Source organism: Dermochelys coriacea, chromosome 5, assembly GCF_009764565.3.
Source record: "Dermochelys coriacea isolate rDerCor1 chromosome 5, rDerCor1.pri.v4, whole genome shotgun sequence".
NCBI classification, from domain to species: domain Eukaryota; kingdom Metazoa; phylum Chordata; order Testudines; family Dermochelyidae; genus Dermochelys; species Dermochelys coriacea.
In genome coordinates, this window is record NC_050072.1 from 100,775,168 (window position 1) to 100,797,096 (window position 21,929).

General features: G+C 39.3%; 1 protein-coding gene across 2 annotated transcripts in view; it reads left to right on the plus strand.

Moving 5' to 3' along the window:
* PTAR1 (protein prenyltransferase alpha subunit repeat containing 1) overlaps positions 1-21,929 on the plus strand; it is a 74,154-nt gene that overhangs the window by 28,759 nt on the left and 23,466 nt on the right. The window contains exons 5-7 of one of the 2 annotated variants that reach the window (XM_038401378.2): positions 728-941; positions 7,565-7,881; positions 10,288-20,673. In XM_038401378.2, the coding sequence (XP_038257306.1) occupies positions 728-941; positions 7,565-7,881; positions 10,288-10,633 (877 nt within the window). In that variant the 3' untranslated portion in view covers positions 10,634-20,673. Of the gene's footprint in view, positions 1-727; positions 942-7,564; positions 7,882-10,287; positions 20,674-21,929 lie in introns of those variants that run through there. The other variant, XM_038401382.2, reaches the window with a different exon arrangement.

The following is a 21,929-nucleotide window of genomic DNA, read 5'->3' on the forward strand; positions in this document are numbered from 1 at the left end:
GGTCCTTCTATATCATCACCAGTAATAAAGGGTTCTGCAGGAGAAATTGATGCCTGTGTACCTCCATTGCTTTCAGTGAGTTTGCACAAGTGTAACTGATTGGAAATTAGTAAACAGTTCTGTTAATGACACACAAGAAGAAACAGAATCCCATTCAATTGCTCTTAGCTGTACTGACTCTGCAGGGCTAACGAGTAAAAAGCAGTAAAGTCTTTTTTTTTCTTTTATGACTAAAGTCAGCAGATATAACTGAATCCACACAGGGTGCAAATCTGTTGAGTAAGAAGGTATTTTTACATAATCCCTTTTCAGCATAAAACCTCACTTTAACACTATGGATGTCTTGTGAAAAGGGAATTTTTCAAAATCTTATTTAAATATTCCATGATTTTTTTGGCAAATTTTGTATATTCAGTTTTTTTGGTAACTTTTTTTTTATTGACTTCCCCAAATTCTCAAGATTATATATGACCAATAACCATAAATAAACAGAGAGCTGAAGTTAGACACTGTTAAATGTATCCATTAACTGAAGACTTTCTGTATCTGAATAGCTCACAGGTTTTATGTTTAGTCTGTTTCTTCCCCCAACCTCCAGTTTACCCTGAATTAAGATGAGGGGAAAACTCCACATATGTTGGTCAATTTATATAGTGAAATAAGGAACAAAATGTTTTTTCTCTTAAAACTGCTTTTGCATTGTTAACCCTCTACACCATTTAACCAGACGATGGGTGCTGCAACAAATAATTCAGGAAAACTCCTTGCCAACTCTTGTAACTAAAGGGAACTTGAGAACAGTGCCTGTGGAAAGAATTCAACGATTAGTGCAGGAGGAAATGGATGTCTGCTGCGAAGCTGCTGGGAGATATCCAAGCAACTACAATGCCTGGTCCCACCGTATCTGGATTTTACAGCGTTTGGGAAAGCTGGATGTCAAGGTACAATACTGGAATGTGTAAATGCCGAAGCAGAATTTATACATTTTAAATCTGGATCATCATAAAGCAATGTGCTGTGGAAGAAGTGAATAATTGTCTCAGTGGTGTTAAACTGATGTACCCAATTAATGCTTTAGAAGAATAAGCATTCCAGGGACAAGGACCGTTCTGTTGCTTTGTTATGTTCTGATCAATGTAACTTGCACCCATCTGTTGGTGCTTAATTGATAGAGGGTAAATGGGAATCTGGGAGATGAAGCAGAGGACTGAGCATAAATTCTGTGCTGGTGTAATCTGTAAGAGCCCATTAGAACAAAAGAGACTATGCAACAGATGTCATTCCAATACTCTTAATATTCCCCTTTTTGTTTCACTACCAGTGTTCTTTCATGTCATTTTGTGATGTCAGTATGTGTGCACAGAGGACTAATATAGGATAAAGAGACCAGGCAATTTAGAAACAGAAAAGTGGTGCTTATAAGCATTTTCATGAAATTCAAGGACACCCTTCATCCCAGTTTATGCTGAGTTTAATAAATCAGCAATACATCAAACGGGCAGAACAGACTAACTGGCCTTAAATATGCCTTATCAACTTCAGTGGTGATGTCTTGTGAAAATCTTCTAGTTGCACCTCAGGCATGTTCATATGGTTCATCCAAAAATGGAATGCACTCAAGGCCTACAGGAAGGTGAAGTTGTTGACATGTGACGATCTAAAATTAAAAGTACAATTTTTCTAATTACTTTTACACTTTGATTTCTCAGCTGTAAGGTGAGTTCAGTGCCTCTATTATGCTGATGCTCTGACCTTCCATGGTCGCTGTTCCTGACTCTGCATTCTTTCACTACCGTCACCTCATCTGTGTGGGTTCTATTTTTATTTTTATTTGAAAGGAGAGTGCTGACTGTGTAGAACCACAAAATCTGTTCTGGGCCTATCACTGGCAGCCTGCGAGGTCATTTTGCTTATACTTTTTCACCTGAGAACATTTTTAAAGAACTGTACGTATTCCATAATAAACTGAAAAGTGTGAGGTAGTCAGATCATCCAGCGGCTCTCCCATCTAACTCTCAAATAAAAGGTTGGGTGTGCAAAATTCAGAACTACGGAATTTGGGGGATTTATTTATCAGGAACTGAGGACTCTTAGACAAGCCCTTGATGGCTGTATTGTGTGTGTGTGTGTCTATTTTTTTTTTAAATTTCAGTGCAATTAAGTGGCAGCAGTTATTTGAAGGTCAGGGCACCATCTCAAATGCTTTTGCAGCTGCTGTTCTCATATCAGAATAGGTAAAGAGGGAGGCTGCAGCTTGACACAAGTAGCTCTCCTTGGTTTTAAAATTTGTCTGGTGTTTCCATTTATGTACAGCTATGTGAATTGCCCTGAGCAACGGCAATTCACAAATAATTATGGCCTAGAAGGAAATGCAGGTCACACACCAGCTCATTTTTATTTTTTATTTTAAATTTATGTTCTGAAACTCCCTCTTCCCTTTGCCTTCTATCCATCTTTGCAATCATCCCAATTTCTCATCTGGTCTCCTTTTTAATCCTTAGGAAAGATCTTTATGCTGATCCCGGAATCCTGTGTGACAATTGCTGATGCAGCACTTCAGAGGCATTTTTGCCATGTTGCATTAGAGGTGTCTGTGGGAACTAGGAGGGCTGTTAAACTTGAGGGAGGGAGAGAACAAAGGAGGCTGGAAGTCTCAGGACATACCTATAATCTAGGGAATGTAAATACATAGAATTGTAAAAAGGACATTTTCAATTTGATGTATTTGTGCATGAACACCCTGAAAAGAATTAATGAAAAGAAAAGACAAGTGGAAAAAGGGAGACATGACACTTCCCCCCCCCCCCACCAAAAAAAATAAAGGACCATAATTTTGTAGTTATTTTCTACTTTTGTACCTTTGATCAGTTGAATATATTTAATTCACTGTGAATGCAAATTATAATATTTAAATGTAAACCTGCCTGATTGTGACCAAAAATTAGGTTGCTAGAACTCTCCATATTTGTTTTTGTTACCCTCACAACTACTAGCACCTGCAGTTTTGCATCCAAGTTGAGGCTCCTTTAAAAATTTAGCCCAAAAATATTATTATTAACATTTACAATATTGTAAACTGTCCTAGAAAGCTGTTGGGTGTTCTAATTATATTTTTTTCTAAATCTAGAACATTTTGAAGCTCATTCTAATATACTTTATTCTTGGAAGGGTATAAAAAATCTCAGAGTAGAGTTTGGCTGTAAAAATCTCACTTTTTGTTTTTAAATTAAAAAAAAAAAAGCAGCTTAGAGTTTACCCAGTAATGCTACTACAGGCTTTAAATATATTATCTGCTTGCAGAATTAAATCATTTGTACACATGGCTCCCGGTAAGAGATGGTAACTCAAATGGCTCAATCCTACAGAATATATGTGACTTGGGTTATGCGGGCTGGCTTTGTGATGGATTGACCTAGTCAGCAAAAAGGCCACTGTAATGGGGTGGAGTACCCTGCATGCAGGTCTTTCTCTTAATGACTAACTTTGTCTGGTATTAGAATCCTGAAATGCGGAATTCTTTTTGCTGGCTCTATCTGACATCTGGTCAAGTGAGTTTTACTAACTTCAACCTAGGATATAAAAGAGGTTGGGGGCATCTCTCTAGGGCATAAGGAAAGGTTCTCAGAATAACCAAATATGGGAGGAAGCTGAGATTTATGCGGTGGCGGTGGTGTTTATAGTAACAAAGGCAAATGCTAAGATGGGGATAAACTCACTCCATATCTAAGTACTCCTTTTCTTTTTTCCATATCTGTTGTATCTATTCTCTGTTTGGAGCAGGATGGAAGCTCCTTGTACTTGTCTTACCATGGAAGACAAAAAAGATAAGCTTCCCCCATCAAAGCTAGTCAGTCAAGGGGCTGCAGATACCTTCTCACTTTGGTTAGCTGGAGAATAACTCATCTCTTGTGGTGGATGGTAGAGGATGCATTGAACATTATACCTTTAAACAGTTGTCTTTGGTGATTAGTCTAGACATAATCTTGGGTTCTCATAGAGAATTGGATGGTACCAAAATAGATTGTTTAGCCTTCATCAATGCTTGAGTTCTGTTGCCTCCAATTACTTCTTAAATAGACTCCACAACAGTGGAAGATGCTTGCATTTCCCAAGAGATGCAGGCTTCGATCCAGAACCTCCCATTCATTGGGAATGGTCTTTTCTCCGAACAAACAGATGTGAGGCTGCATGGGTTGACGGACACTTGGACCACCCTTCGCTCACTGGGCATGCATATGCTGCAGTTTGCATAGAAGCAGTTCTGGTCGCCCCAGCTGCCAAGGCCTTGGCAGCCCCATCGGGGATCTGCTAGGAGAAGGGATAGAGACATGAGTTTGAGTTGTCATCACCCTTCTTCCTCCTGCTCACCCATGCAGCCCAGCCCAGCAAAGCAACCCCGGGGGCCAGAAGCACTCATTTTGAAGGTGCACTTGAGAGTGACATCCCAGTCAATTTCCCGGATCCACCCTGTTACTCCAGGCACTGGTCTCCAGCGGTGAGACCCTCTTTGTCTCTACCATTCGGCCTGGTTGTGGATCACCTTGGACTGCTGGGTGCTGGACATAGTATCTCGGGGCTATATCCTACAATTTTCAGCTACCCCTCCCTCCTACTCTTTCCCGTCCTCCTTCAGTAGAGTGACCAGACAGCAAGTGTGAAAAATCGGGAGGGGTGGGGGGTAATAGGAGCCTATATAAGAAAAAGACTAAAAAATCAGGACTGTCCCTATAAAATCGGGACATCTGGTCACCCTTCTCTTCAGGGAACCCTCTCAAGAGCAACTCCTCATTCAAGAAGTCTAAAACCTCCTGTGCCTAGGGGCAGTGGAGAAGGTCCCTCGGGACATGAAAGGAGAAGGTTTCTATTCCAGCTACTTCCTAATTCTGAAGGCAAAGGCAGGCCACAGACCCATCCTGGACCTGCATCACCTCAACAAGTCTCAAAAAGTTGAAGTTTCGCATTGTCTCCCTGGCCTCCATCATCCCCTCCCTGGATCCAGGAGTCTGGTACATCGCCCTCTATTTGAAAGATACTTATTTCCATAATCTTAGCTCACAGACACTTCCTCCGTTTCATAGTGGGTGGGCGCCATTTTCAATTTATAGCGCTGCCCTTTGGCCTTTCATCAGCCCCCAGGATGTTCACAAAATGTATGGCACCACTGGCTGCTTACCTGAGACACCAAGGAGTCCAGGGCTTCCCGTATCTCGATAACTGGCTCATCAAGGGCAGGACTTGGGAGCAAGTGCAGAGGAGCCTCGATCTGGTGCGTTCCACTTGTCGTGACCTGGGCCTGTTAATAAACAAGAAAAAAAAATCCACCTTAACACCTGTCCAGTGAATAGAGGTCATTGGGGCAGTTCTCAACTCCATGCGAGCCAGAGCCTTCCTTCCGGAAGTGCGCTTTCAGGCCATGTTGGACCTGATTTCCCATATAAAGAACCATCTGCTCACCTTGACTCACACCTGTCTGCGGCTGTTGGGCCACATGGCCGCATGTACATATATGGTCACCCATGCTCAGTCCATCTCTGGCTCCTGCAAGTATGGTTGCCATCCGTCTACATTCCCAACAGGCGTGACCTAGACTGGGTAGTTAGGGTACCAGACCACATCAGGTTGTCCCTGGATTGGTGGTTGGACCCCCAGGTCAGTGTTGGAGGGAGTCCCCTTCGCGTCCACTTTGCTAATCCTGGTCTCTGATGCTTGGGATCTGGACACCCAGGGCTGCTGGTTGCAGGAGGATCTGGTCCTCCACATCAACATCAGGGAGCTCAGAGCAGTTTCCCTAGCCTGCCAAGCATTCTTGCCCCACCTGAAGGGCAAGGTGGTACAGGTCCTGATGGACAATGCAGCCATGATATTACATCACCAGGCAGTGCGGTGCCAGATCTTCACCCCTTTGTCAAGAAGATCTCTGCCTTTGGGATTTTTTGTGTGCGGCAAGCCGTTCATCTGATAGCAGCGCACCTGCCTGAAACCAGAAATGTCCTGGTGGATCACCTCAGCAGTACTTTCTCCTCTCGCCATGAGTGGTCACTCCATCTGGAGGTGGTCAGCATAATCTTCTAGAGGTGGGTGACTCCTCAGGTGGACCTGTTCACGTCCAGACAGAACAGAAAATACCACATGTTCGGTTCGATCCTGGGAATGGACGGGGCTCCCTGTCAGACACCTTTCTCATTCCATGGTCGGGGGCGCTGATGTATGCCTTCCCACCAGTGCCACTGATCCAGAGTCCTTGTGAAGATCAGGCAAGACAGGACGGAAGTTATCCTAATAGCCCCCGCATGGCCTTGCCACTACTGGTTTGGCACGTTGTGGAGCCTTTACATAGCCGCCTGCCTACAACTGCCCCTTGGCCAGATCTGCTGTTACTGAACCACCTTTTGCATCTGAACCTGGTGGCACTGCATTGGACGGCTTGGCTACTGCATGGCAAAGCACAGATGAACAGGCATCCTCGGCCCGTATCCAGCAAGGTAGCAGGAAACCCTCCACCAGAGCGACTTACCTGGCCAAATAGAAAAGATTCACGAGCTGGACCTCGGAATGGCGTATTCGGGCTAAGCAGGAGATCCTAGATTATCTGCTGCACCTCAAACTCCAAGGTTTGTCCCTCTCATTGATCAAGGTCCACCTGGTTGCTATCTTGGCTTTCCATCCTTTGTTCCAAGTTCAGTCCATCTTCACTCATGACATGTCAGTTTTTGAAAGGTCTGGAGTGTCTCTACCCACGCATCCGGGATTTCCCCCCCCCCCCCGAATCTCGTTCTATTGAAGCTGTGGCCTCTGGCTTTCTGCTCTCTCTCCTGCTTCTCACCTGGAAGGTCTCATTCCTGGTCATGATAACGTCGGCCCGCAGGATGTCCGAGATCAGGGTTCTTATTTCAGAGCCGTCCTATACGGTCTTCTACAAGGATAAGGTCCAGCTGTGACCGTACCCAGCATTTCTGCCCAAGGTCGTTTCCCAGTTTCATAACGGCCAGGACACACACTTGCCTGTTTTCTTTCCAAAGTCTTGTGCGTCAGATGGGGAGCACGGGCTACACACCCTGGATATCAGGAGGGTGCTGGTCTTGCACATAGATAGAACAAGGCTGTTCCGTAAGTCAACGCAGTTGTTCATTGCAATGGCAGACAGAATGAACGGTTGCCCAGTGTCTGCTCAGAGGATTTTGGCCCCTATTATGGCCTGCATCTGCTACTGCTATGGATTGGCCAAGATTCAGAAGTCTGGTCCACAAATAGTTATTTTGTATGTAACAATGTCATTTAAACATTTTCTTTTGCCTATGAATTAGTATTCTAAATTGGAAAGTCCTGTATAATGAGGTAATTATTTTGGGAAAGTGTTTATTTAAATGGATGCTTTCATTTTATCATTGTTTTTTTAAACTTACCATTTTCTCCATAGGAGGAACTGTGGTGGTGGTGATGGTGATAGAGTTGGCGTCAAACTTAAAGGAAGGATTATGGTGGGGGGGGGAATTTGATACAAGAAACAATGTTGGTAAATTCCTTATTTCTATGGATTGGTTAATTTACTACTACTTATTTTCAGATTCTCCTTGATGAACTTTCTTCCACTAAACATTGGGTGTCCATGCATGTTTCAGACCATAGTGGATTCCACTACCGCAAGTTCTTAATAAAGTCCTTGATTGGCAGAACTGTGACCGACAATTCTATACTGGTGCAAAATCAGCTAGTAAATGAGCCAATCCCCAGTCTTCCAAAAGATGAAAAAAATGAAGCATCTGAAGCTGCCTGTACAGAAGAACTGAGGGTAGATCTCCCCCATCTTCTAGAGGAAGAGTTGGAGTTCTGCACTGATCTTATTGATACCTTCCCTGGGCATGAAACGCTGTGGTGTTACAGGTAAGAGGGCTTATAAAATAAAACATCCCTTGGAATGATTTTATTGCTTTGAAACTGTAGTCAAAGGGCAAATTGTAATTCTGATTAAAGACACATCTTGGTGAGTAAAGACTAGTTTCCTGCCCTATGCTAAGCCTTTGATTTTTGATTTCCACACCCATCAGAGCTATTAAATAGAAAACTTGACTGGACTTCAGTACCTTGTTGAAATAAGCTATACACATCCTTCCTTAGGACAGCATTTCCTCACTCCTTACATTTAAAGGACAAAAGATGAATTAACTGCACAGAGTCTCCAAATGTGTGTGGCTAGATAAAAAAACAGTGTAGTCAAAGGCACACTGAGTAAGTTGGCTCTGAAAACTAACTTTAGTTGAATAATTGCTCCTTTTCTTCATTCTTGGGTTCAAGTTTGGTTCTATTCTGATCTTGGACTGTAAAAGTGGTATCTTAGCACTCCATGTTTGCTTTCCATTATTTATATCAAATTTTTTAGGTTAGAAAAAGTCTTTTTATTTAAACTTACAACCCTGCAAACTAAATCTGGGATCTAAATATCCAAAAGGGGTCGTCTTACATAGCATCGCTATATTCTGCCTTTTGGTAACAGTTGTGCAACTCCATTGCCTTCAGTGTGTTAGTACAGATGTAACTGATTGGTCCTGTAATTAGAATGTAGTAAACCATTCTCTTGATGATACAAAAGAGGTCTTCAGTTCACTCTCTTTCTTAAATGTGCTGGCTGGTAGGAGCAAAAAGTAGCAAAAACTTATTGGAACACTTTCACCTACTCAAAAAATCCAAATTACAGCACTTTATGGTTTCCCTGACATTTAGTGACATGTCAATTCCCATAAACATTGGTGAAATCCTGGCCCCCCTGAAATCCATGAGAATTTTTCCATTGACCTCAGTTGGGCCAGGATTTCACACTGTCAACATTCAGGTTGATCCAACACTAAGTGAATATAGCTGGTATGAATTTTTTTTTTTAACTAAGTGTATGCATTTTTTAATGGAAACTTTTGTGATAGTTTTGACTTGGATGAATAGAAAATTTCAAGAAATCTTTCATTTTGGGGGTTGTTTTTTTCTTCTTTTTCCCTATTGTTGACAGGTCAGCATAATCATAGTGGGATTTTTTCCAAATTGAAGATCTGGACTTTAAAGAATTTTATTTTAGAAAATCTTATTTTTTGAAAATGCAGACAAATGTGGTGATAGACCAATTTTTCACTTTTCAAATATTGCTATTTTGAAACCCAGGAGGACCAAAACCTTTCTGAAAGCTTCAAAATTTTAGCAAAAATTGTTGTTGACTGATTTATTTTTTGGTGTCGTGCCCCCCCCCCCCCATCTGTAGTGCACTGCTCACTTTAAAAGCTCAAAAGTCACAAAATGGAAACAAGACAGTGTTGAGGCACATTGGTAGGACAATTAGGGTAGCTTGCACTGCAGCTACTGATCTGGCACCTGTCATGAACACTAAAATTGTTGTTTTTAAAAAAACCTAAATATTTAGTTTCCTCCATCAATTTAATGGAAGAGATCACATTCATATTGCACTGAAAATATGGAAAATTGTTGAAAAAAGTTACTGTGTATGTGTAGACATTTCTCCGAATCAAATCCCTGCTTTATGTTTGTGACAGCCTCCATCCTGACATTAGCATTTTGAGCTGGGAACCTCTGACCTGAAAGCATGACTTTTTATTGCTTGAGCTGAAGAATCGGGATCTTTAGCTGAAAGTTGTAAGAGACCCATATCCTCTGTGGATCTGGCACAGAGTGGAACACGTGCACTGATTAATTGGTTACAAGTGCACACCTGCTGTGGGGCTTGGTAAGCAATGCTAGTGAACACACTAGATTAACATAAGTCTCCTGGAGACAGAAGTCTTCTGTTTTAATTTGGGGACGGGTACAACATGGGCAGCAACAGTACACTTCATGGGCAATGAAAGGAAGCATGTATCTCCACCTGGACTTAAGGAACTCAGTCTAAATTCTCAGTGCTTGAAGTCTGCTGAGCTTGTTGCTCAAAATGTCAAATGTGATAGTGGTTGTAGTGCTCCGATGTTTGCATCACAAGGAAGTGACGTGAAGCTACCCGCTCAGCTGAGAGGTATGTCAAGTACCAGCAGTTGAACGGTAATAATTTTTGGTTACTATTTAGATCAATTGTAGAGAAGTGAAAGGCTTCATATTCCATTGTCTAACAGGAAATCATCCCTTTTTTCCCACCTTTGCAAAAATAAGCTGATTTTTGGGGTGGGGTTTGCTCAGAGGGCACATTGAAATGTAATTTCAATTACTTTAATATCTTTAGTTGTGGCAGCAGCTTGATTTTATTTATTTTTTTTAGTGTGTAACTTTTTTTTTTTCCTCCCCGATTTTCCTTTGAAGACGGCATGTGTTCTACCTTCAGCACCATTTAAACAACAAACTTCCTCTTCCAAATGTACGGTTGACATCTGTGGACAGCAGTGATGGAACTTTGAATAATTCACACCCCAGTACAGCAGTCAGTCATGTGACTCATGCCATGGATGTTGATGGTTTAAATGATTCAAGCAAACAAGGCTATACTCAAGAAATCAAACGCCTGAAGCGTGCCCCTATACAGGACTCTCTTGGCTTGGAAATGGAATACAGGTTCATTGATAACATTTTAGCAACTTGCAGAGATGTAGAGCAGGCCAGGTTTGCTACTGCATACAGGAAATGGCTAGTTACTTTTCTAGGTCCATGAAGGAAGTTTACAACCTTCAGGGTTCCTCTTTTAGTGCAATATTCTCTTATCAAACACGTGCATGTCATGGTTGCAAGTGTTGGCTACCCATGTGCTTCTCACCTTTCTTTGTGGTCAGTGCTAAAATTCATATACAAAGTAATATTTCATTTTATTTATTAAAAAAATCTGGCATGGCTTTTTATTAAGCAAATGTAGTTTTTCTTTTTTTCTTTAAACCTTTTTTAAAAAATTAACAATTTATATTTTTACTTGTGGCAACTTCATATCATACCATTGTCGTCCTTAAACTTTTTTTTATTTTAACATGGACTACGAATAGGGTCCTACCAAATTCACGCCTATGAAAAATGCGTCATGGACCATGAAATCTGGTCTCTTATGTGCTTTTACCCTATACTATACAGATTTCACGAGGGACACCAACGTTTCTCAAATTGGGGGCCCTGACTCAAAAAGGAGTTGCAGGGGAGTCCCAAGGTTATTTTAGGGTGATCACGGTATTGCCACCCTTCTATGCTGCTTTCAGAACTGGGCAGCTGGAGAGTGGTGGGTCTTGGCCGGGCGCCCTGCTCTGAAGGCAACAGCCTGCCAACAGCAGTGCAGAAGGGTGGCAATACCATGCCATGCCATCTTTTCTTCTGCACTGCAGCCTTCAGAGCTGAGCTCCTAGTCAGCAGCCACCGCTGTCCAGCTGCTCAGCTCTGAAGGCAGCACCACAGAAGTAAGGGTAGCAGTACTGCAGACCCCCCTACAATAATCTTGCGGTCCCTTCCCCACAACTCCTTTTTGGGTCAGACCCCTACAATTACAACACCCCGTGAAATTTCAGATTTAAATAGTTGAAGTCATGAAATTTATGATTTTTAAAATCCTATGACTGAAATTGACCAAATGAACCATGAATTTGTTAGGGCCCTAACTATGAACAATGGGGCTTTTGTTTTTTAAAGTTTAAAATTTTGATCCAAATGGAATGTCTGGAAAACAATTAAGTGGATTTTTCATTGTAACGTGAACCACCTTCCAAATTATTCTTCTCTACCACAGTGAATGCTGGTAATGACTCTTAACCAAAGCCGGCGGAGTCAGGTTTTTCAATAAGAATTATTACTTCTGAATTGCTGCCTATCTGTCAAAGATCAAGCTGCAGTGTTTCTGCCTTCAGTTCCCCTTTTCATTATTTGCAAGTGCGAATATTACTACAGTACTGGAATTGTGCTTTTTGTTATTGTCTGTGGTCTTTTATTTGCCTCACACATCTATTGTACATGGTTGATATCAAAACCTACTAAATTGACTTTGTCAAGTCAGATACTCACTGGTTGAGGCAGGAAAATGAACCAAGTTTCTCACACACAGTGAAGAAGTATGGTTAAAGCTAAATGTGCAGGATTTATTAGCGAAGTTCATTCACTTATGTCATACTTTTTTATTTTTTACCTCAATAAGCCAGAGTTAGAAACGCTATTTAAATTTCTGAATGTATTATATACACTACAGAGTCCCACAAAGCCCACTAAATCACACTTTAAAAAGCTATAGAAAAACTAAGAACATATGAATATCTTAGATGATGAGATAAAAAGGAGTTATGCTGACAGTTTTAGTACTGTTTAAAATGTGCAGGGTCTCTTCCCCTCCATGCTTGTGCATTGCTTCCTCCCACAAAGCAGGGCATCAATTTCATATTTCTTCTCTGTCAGAGGACCTTTCCCCATTCAACCCCTCAAGTATATGTGTGCTGGAAGGACAATTTATACAGTTTCAGGGTAGTTTTGATCCTGACTTTCCTTTTGGCTACCAGTGCAGGTATGTATAAATACTTGTACTGGCATTTTCTCAGAACTCTACATGAGGGACTTCTGTACCAGTGTAGCTTCATCAGTGTAATCTTGCCAGTGCGAAGCCCTCATGTAGAAGCATTGTGCCAGTATAAAGTGAACCTTTGCACTAAGGCAACTTTTTACCCCTGTTTCAAACAGAGCAGACTAGCTAAGAGGAGCCAGAGCTTCAGGAGAGATCCTTTGCCACAATCCCTCTTTGTTTTTCTTGCCTTGCATCAAGTACTTCCCCAACATGCTGCTGCTCTTGCTGCTCAGAGAATACTATGAGCAGTAGAAAAGCACTGGGAATATATAGGATTCCTGTTGTCCCACCTCCCTTTTAAGTCTCCCATTGTTGGAGTTACTCTTGCATGTCAAAGGGGAAATAGACCCCTTGTATGGTATGTTTGGCTTTAGCGATGTAATTGAATCTTCTGAGAAAAGGGCAACCAATAGGTCATTCAGGAAACAGCAAGCATTGTTTAAACAAGGTCTCTAAATTTAAACTCCTCCTGTATTTTTAACTCTGCAGAGATTGCTGCCTCCTATGACTTGGAGCTTCTATTCATAGCTACTCTGTGACTACAATAAGTTCATAGAGACATTTCAAATTGTATGTACTTGGTGACTGCTGGGTGCCCAGAAAGTGTGACACTGCCTAGCACTGTAGTTTATTACAGATTATATTGTCAATCCTAAAATTACATTTAAAGTCCTTCATTTTGTCTCTTTCAGTTTTATCTTTTCACAATTACCTGTTTAATAGAAAGGTATGGAGGAGGGTGAAAAGTGAGGAGAATTTGTGCCTTGTGAAGTAGAAAATTATTATTTTGGGGGGAGAATGCAGTCTTCTGCTTGTACCATAGTGTAAGATTTTGGAGGGGCAGAGGGAGAGACTATCAAGGGTGGGTGATCGGACATGAGTTGAAATCCATTATAAATTTATGTTGGACTGAAGTCTCAGTTAGCTCCCTAGAGCTATATAGTAGACATATTCTGATCTTGAATTTGACAGCCCTTCCATTATCATAAACACGGTCAAACTCTGTTCTTTGATACTTGTGTGCAACTCCTTTTTGATGTCACTGGGAATTATGCATATGTGTATGGAAGACAGAATTTGGTCCTTATGGAACTATATGCATTTTCATATTTTAAAGGTGCTCCAGTAGGTCTTGGAGTAAAGTGTTGTTGTTTTTTTGTTGTGGCAGGGTTTTTTTAAAAGTTTTAAAGGGATGCTGTCAACTGAAATTGTAGATTTTTTTTTTAACTTTTTTTTAAGAAAGTGTAAGTCTGATGAAAATATTTCCATGATTGCTTTAAAATTCCAAAGAAAATAGTTACATTAGTAAACAAAATAACCATTTCCTGCAGGTTTGCATTACATAAACCTTGCAGTATTGAGGACCCAACATTGGGTTGGTGGGTGGCATGGGGAAACTGTAGGCAAAAGTGAAATTGACTTCAATGAGTTGCATTTTTTCCAGGTTGAGAGAAATCTAAAAACTAAACCAACAGCATCACCAGTGAAAAGAAAATACATTTTTAAAACTTCTTTTCATCTTGAAAACCTACGGTGGTGGTAGAAACATAGAAAAAGGAAATATATTCACCTTAAAAATATTTGTTTAAGATGTCAGTGCCCCTTAGCCTTTTATCTGAAGTGGTTAAAGTAATTCCTTGGGAGTATATTTTCAGATTTAGAATTTTGTGATGTCTTGTAACCATGAACTTTCACAAACATGACCACTTAATTTAATTTGACTGGTTTCTTTAAAGTCCTAATTGGGGGAAGGAGGAATACAATAAATAGCAGTAAAAATTATTAGACTTCAGGCCATTGGTAATTAACATACATAAAAGTTACTGAGCACAGCTCTTCAGTATTAAGTAACACTGTATTTGGCATTTGTGCCAATAGGTCAGAACATTCTAACTCAATAATTTAATGAGGGTTTTGCTCGGTGAAACACCTAACTGCAGCCATGCAGCACCAAACACTTACCCTTTAAAAGAATCATAAGAATGAGTAATACAGATATAAATCCGGCTTTATCCAGCAGTAAACTGTCAGTGTCCTTTTTAAGTTTCAGTAAGTGTTAATTCTGTCCTTTATTGTATTGTATGGCATTTACATTGGTACAAACCTTTTTCGTGCACTGACTCAGTCTTATAGCAACATCTTTGTACTGAAAATGAATTGAAGGCTTTGAGAAATGAATGTCATTTGGAACTCTAAAAGTGGTTAATTTTATTTTCAATCAAGTCAAAATGAACCATCACATTTTTAAATGATGTGTAGTGTTCTCTGCTGTAATGTGCATTACCTACTATTGCATCAGCAATTGTTTTTTTCTGGTGTAATCAGTAGGGCAAAACATACTGATGACTGTAGTGATGGATGACTACAGTGCGTGGCTGAATGCTTATAGTCTTAGAAATATTTTCATTGTTTTAATAGGGGACAATTGAATTTTCAGTCCAGTGACTAATTTATGACTAGTTGTATAGCTACCTTATATAGCACTGGTTTATAAAATAAAAGAGCATAGTAAAGAATTAATAGTAAGAAAGTTTGGATTCTGTTTTTTCAACTGAAACTAGCTAAAGCATTTCAGTGTTTTGTGTTAGAAATTTATGCATAGGAGTATTTTTCTCACTCTTTACCTTAAAGTCAGTCATTTAATGAATCTTTAAACAGTACTGTATAATCTTGACAACCAGAATCAAAGGGTCTTGAAGGGGCCTTGTCTACACAGTCAAATTCAGCAATCAAATCTTTTAAGAATGTGTATTTTAAAAATGAACAAAATACAGCAATTGCCGGATAATTTAACATTTGGGCTGCAGGGATTTCATGATCAAACTTCTGGACAAGGCCTTTTTTCCCCTTATAAGCCTGTAGTGCTGCTTCCACATTACAGAACTGATCCTGAACTCTTTGGTCCTTTATACTATAATTTAAAAAATAAACCGTCAGACTCAAATCTTCTACAGCAGTGGTTTTCAAACTTTTTGTATCGGTGACCCCTTTTACACAGCAAGCCTCGGGGTGTGACCACCCCCTTATAAATTAAAAACGGGGTGGGGGGTAATTTAATTTATTGAGGGCTCGGGATTCTCAGCCTCATGGAGCTGACAGCTCAGGATCCCCATGTAACCACTTTGCAACCCCCTGTGGGGTCATGATCCCCAGTTTGAGAACCCATGTTCTACAGAGACCTTGAGATCAATGGAGTGAAAGGCAGATGTGACTAGCATGTTTGCTATTTTCCCCTTTATTTGAGGTTCTTTCCTTACAACTTAGTCTTATCAACTTTGATGTTAAATATAAAGAAAAACCCCCCATAATTTTCAAATGCTCTTAAAATGCAGTTTAGTAACAAAACAAGGCCACTGTATTGTCTACAGTGGTTTTCCATCTCTTTCCCATTGTGCTCAGAGAATGGTTCATTCTGAATTGCTTGTCCCTTTTTCCCCAACTAACAAAGAATGTAAGGAAGCTATGGGGAGGTGGCCTCATTTAACATAAGGATAACTGACTGCCTCCCAAAATGCTCCGATAGTGCCCTTAAGTGGTGTTCATCAGGCTCATTCACAAGCTCAGGCTAAACCCAGATCCCCATTTCAAAGCTGAAAAGCAAAAGCTTTATCTGTTAGGCCATTTAGTTTCCCTTAAGAGTTTTTTGGGGGGGCGGGGAGGGGTTTGGGTTTTTTTTTTTTTTAAACTAAACAAATCTAGAGAAAGTAAAATAATTCAAGTAGTTCTGAAAGTTGGAAAACTATATAATTTGCATAGACTCTCATCAACTATTTCCTCTGACAGAGCACTGTATTGCAGTCAAACGGAAGAAATTAGTGCTTCCAAGAAAATTCTTTGTAGTCAGTTTATGCTTTCAAAATGTTACTACAGTCAGTGATTATAAACCTGATACTTCCTTGTGGCTTTTACTTAGTGTGTAACGTTATTTCTCAGGGCATAGATTATTTTTGTGAATTAGGGCACATTTTTACAGTTTATAGTCAATGGTTAATAAAAAGTATAAGTGATAAACGTATAACTAACTCTTAACATTTTTAGTCTAGAATAGTATTGTATATAGTCACTAGCTAAAACTGTAGTTAGGTACCTGCTTTAGGCCTGCCTTTCCCATTTGCCCCCAATATTCACTTTCTGTACACAAACTTTACTCTGTATCTTAACTTGCTATAGTGATTTATCAGGAAACAAGGGGCCTCATCCTGAAAGTTGTTGGGTACCTCTTGTGTAGCTCCCAAGTGCACTCGTGTCCCATTGATGTGAATGGGAGTTGAATGCACTCAGCACCTCACAGGGCCAGGCTTTAGAAAACCAGGGTAAATGTATCTATTTTGTATCTGTTGACATATATATTTTGACTTTTCTAAACCCTGTTTTGACTCTGAACACTAGAATCAAACCTGTTTTGTGAGGCAAAAGGTTTTTATTTATCAGTTAGACATTGAATGTTTATGTACCTTACAGCTTGACTAAAGAGCAGAACTCTTTACAGAAAACTGTTTGTTCAAGCATTTTTATCTGTACTGTATGGAACCGGCTCATAATCCTAGTAAATAGATGGTTTTAAAAAAAACAAACATGAACATATCTGTATGTTGTGCACATTGAATTTTCTGAATGGAATAGGATTATGGTGAGGCAAGGTAGGTTTTCTTGGAAGACTGTTAACAATTCATATAAAATGTGAATGTTAGTGCCTAGATACTACAGATTGGTTTCCTATACAGATGCATTATGAATAGATTAAATGTATAGTATAGATTCTCATTGTCTAGTATTGCAAGTGTCATAAGTGACATAAAATATCAGAATAAAAGTGTTTCTTACAAGGCAAAATATACATACTGCGACCATTCCCATTTGTCCAGGTTTTTACTTTGTGAAGTGGCTACATTTAATGCAGTGTTCCCATTTTGTAACGGTGTGCTTGGGAATGTTGAAAAATGAGAGAGTGGTTTTAGGTAGCAATGGGATCTGTGGTACTGCAAATATGTAGGTCAGTATTGTAGTACCCGTGTGAACTGCCATATAATTTTATAAAGCAAAACGATCAATTTGGTCTCACAAAATTTTAACCTAATTAGGAGAGAGAGATAGGGAAAAAAATCACTTTTATGGCTGTCATATCATTAGAAAAAATACTGTTCTTTTATGTAAGCAACTTTTAGCCAAAAGATTGCATTTTATCAGAAACTTTCATATTTGTTGGATATACAACTATCATTGTCTTAAATACTCTGCACATTGTTTGGTGCAGATAAATTAGGTTAAAAATAAGGTTGATGGCACTAGGAATACATGGTGACAAAACAGTTTAAATAGTATGATGGTGGGAATAAAACAATGCACATAAATTGTTAGTGTTCCACAGAATAATAAATGTAAAGAAGTAATTTTTCCTCCAGTGCTTACCTTTTTATTACAAGATAAATTCCTTTAAGAGAATACCACTGTAGATCAGTAAAGAGAGAGATTCCTTGAACACAGTCAGAAGTAAGAAGCCAGGTATGAATAAATAATCCATGATATGTACACTATAATAACTAGGAAGAGAAGACTGTTGTGCCCAGCATAAATCCCTTCTTGTAATGAAGGGCCCAACTCTCCTACATTTGGGTTATTCTTGGATAAGGTACTTGAGGCTTTGTGAATGGCAGATCTTCCATAGGGGCTGTTTGCTGCCCTGTAGAAGAAACTGGGGGTTCCACTACACCACCCCTTAACCAGTAAATCTTCCAAGATCTCTGCCAACTTCAGGGATTGCTGAAGGTAAAGGGCATTCTCAGAGATCCTTTCTTTTGCCACTGCTGTCCAGCCCATCTCACTTCCACAAGTTCCTGAACAGTACAGCTTCTACAGGAGCTGTTTCCAAGGGCACTGCCAACCTTGGATGCCCTGGGAGACTGTTCCAAACTGTGAAGGTGGGGGCAAAGAGCATAAATTACTGCAGACTGGGCTCTGAGGTTTGGATGAGTGAATCTGGTGGACTTTGGCAAGCCTCCCCCATCTATTGACCTGGAATCCCAAAGAGCACGCCTGGAGAGCATTCCAAGAGAGGCATGTTGTGAATGAGGTGCTTCAAGATCTGTGGTTACAAACTCTCTTGCATAATCCCCTCTGCTTCCTCTTGTGGAAGAAAGGCAACTAAGTAGTTATTGTGAGTGATTGAAAACATCCATGAAACAGTATCTTTGGGTGCTGTACTTCTTAGTTTTTGGTATTTTCTAATGGGTGCTTTTTTAAAATAAAAAAAAAACCACATCGGACAAGATTTTCAAAAGTGCCAATGATTTTGGATGCCTCCATTTTTAGGTACTGAGCTTGAGAACTTCCTTTAAAAGGGCCTGGTTTTACGAAAATGTTGAGCACCTTCTGAAAATCTTTTTGGACACTTCCCACCTTTGGCTGCTGAAAGGGAGACTGGGAGGATCTGAAAGAAATTGTAAATGTGTACGTGCAGTGTTTGTACACATAACTTTTGAGTTCATTATTAAGCTTGAGGCCTTTTTAAGGGTCTGTAATAACTGGATAAAAGCTACATTAGGCCTGATCCTGCAAAACTTCACTCATGTGAATACGGGTGGCAGGATCTGGCCCTTAATCTGCTACAGCAGATAGGGCCTGTTTCTGTACCTGTTTAAAGCCAATGGCAAAACTCCCATTGACTTTAATGGTGCAGGGTTGGGCCCATACTGGAGATAAAAGATGATAAACCATTACCTGATGGTGACAATAAAATGTTTAATGTGATGCATTATAAATGTCTCAGCTGTCTTAAGTTAATTGTTTTGTGTGATCGTAAACCAGGCTCTCATGGAAAACAGTATTGTTCCTGGTGTGGTATTTATCAGTTTGTATCATCCTTAAGGAAAAAATTAAGGTTGCTAGTTCTTATTGTTCTTAAAAGACAACTAGAGAGGGAGTGGGGTACTGGAAGCTTCCCGTATGCAACAGCTGTAGAAGCAACTAAATTTTGTTAGTTTTTAATAGCAGAGAAAGGGTTTTTGACAATTGCCCTGGGATTGCCAAGAGGGAAAGGGGAGTAATTTTAAAATCTGATCTAAAAACAGTAATAAAAATCTTTAGGATAGTAGTTGCTAGTTGTATCTGACACCTTGCCAACCTTCTTTAGGGATACTCTGATGTCACATTCTGCTGCTAGACATATGGTAGAGTTCACTGTGGACATCAGTGTTAAGAAACTGAAATGTGGTGTATGCATGTGTGTGAATCTTGGAGTAAGATGCAGTACAAGTCTTAAACCTAGTTTTAAGACAGTATTATTGATGGACTGCATAAAGCTTGACGTCCGAGTTCAATGTTAAATGCATGCTGTGGGAAGTTGGATGTATAGAGGGTCCTGGGCATTAGATACCTTGGATTTTATCTTGGTTGCTTGGGATTTTAGCAAATGTTGATTGGCTTTAGTTTTATTGTTCTTGAAGTGCACAGTAAATATTTTATTTTATGGTGTAATAAACTGCACAGATGTCTTTGTACTTGTCATCTCATAATCACTCAATTAGGTAACAGTGGTGATTTTCTTTTTTAAATGTAGCTACTTCAAGTTTATTTGAGAACTTGACTCATACTGTAAGAATCTAGTAATGGATAATTTCTTCCACTGTGGTTAGCCCCAACACACCTTCTTCATGTGTTCTACATGTAAGAGGGTCCCATTGGGTATAATTTTAATTCCTTATAAATTCAGATCCCTTATACATTGAGTTTTGTTGTGAAGAGAAGTTGAAATTCTACACCATGTAAAATGATGTCTGGTTAGAAACATAAGACAGTATCCTAACATTGTTTTCCAGTTTGAACACTAAATTATATCTTGTTTTTTCTCAGCTATTTTGTATTGCATGCTAATTATATATAATTTTTTTAAACATTATCCCAGTAGTACAAAAATATATTAAATACCACCCAGGGAATTCTAACCTATCCTATGCAGACGTCTTCCAAAATTACAGATACAATTTTATTGGCGGTGGCTGGCAGAATGAATTTTCCACGTATTTATCTGTAGACTTGTTTTTATATGTACTAGCGAGAGAATATACTAAGCGCAGCTATAAGTTATTGTATTTCTGTAGAAAATTGAAAATAGTGTAAAATTGTTTTTTGCTAAAAGTTGGCAGTTTTTAAATAAACTTTTCATCTCTTAAAAATCTGTGTTGTTTGACTACGTATTTCACACTGCAGTCCAAATTCATTGTGTTCAGAGATAAATAGTCTTCCCTAATCAGTAGTAGTCTAGATTGAGACTGTAAATTCTGTGATGTAGGAACCATATTTTGCCATATCTGTAAATGGTGTCAAACAGACTTGTTTAGTTTATATAAATAGTCTGTTTACACACAAGCAATTTTCAAATGCAGTGTTACATAGCTAGCCCAGACATAGCCTATAAACTATCCTCATGTCCAAATATCTGACAGATTGGTGAAGAACAGAGAGACTTTAGTTTACTTTCAAGTTAGTATTTTTAGTTGCCATATATGAAACTGTATATAATTAAAACAAGCACCTGTTCACATACCCTCTTTCTGACCTGCTAGTGTTTCTTTCTTGATCTGCAGCATGCCTCCTATTGAAGCCATTGGCCTTTCTTAAATCTAAACTGTCAACTATGCTAGATTATGCCACATTCAAAAGAATTAGCACTGGGTCCATAACACTCTATTTGCTTATATAATGCAAATCAGTTCCCAGATCCAAAACATTAAACCAGTTAATTCTTTTTAAGAATGTGCTTTGCCTCACTCAGATTAGAGATAGAAAATAATATAAAAGTATAGTACTCTGATCCCATCTGATTGTCTTTTTATGTAACACATTCTGCTGCATAAACTTGATGAAAATACATGATAAATAGGCTTCAGATGATCCCACTATCTGAATTTCATGAAAATATTTTCAGGTGTGCATGTCACTCTTTTAACACAGTAATTCTAGAAATACACATGGATTAAAACTTGGATCACTTAAATCTGTTTTTATAGGTATATGTTTACAATGCTCATCAAATTTTAATTATAATTTTTGGATTTTTAAAAAAATGTCTTGTCTCCCAAATGGGTCACAAGTATACTGTCCTTTATGTTAAAGTGCCATTCATAGATTAGATTTAAAGATGCAATAGTATAGTTTCCAGGCCTTGGCAAATCAGAGCAGTTCAATTGCTGTTTAAATGATGCTTTCATTCCAGTATGGTAACAATTATACTGACATTACCACAATTCCTATGTGCTATTAATATTAGCAGGATACTTTGTTGGACAATCTCCTGGACTTTTTTCTTTTAAGCTATGATTTTTATTAGGCAATCCCAATATAACAACATATATAACAGATTTTTCATAAGGATAAGCGATCACATTTTTAATTAGAAAATTACAATTCACATAACCTGAGTCCAGTAATT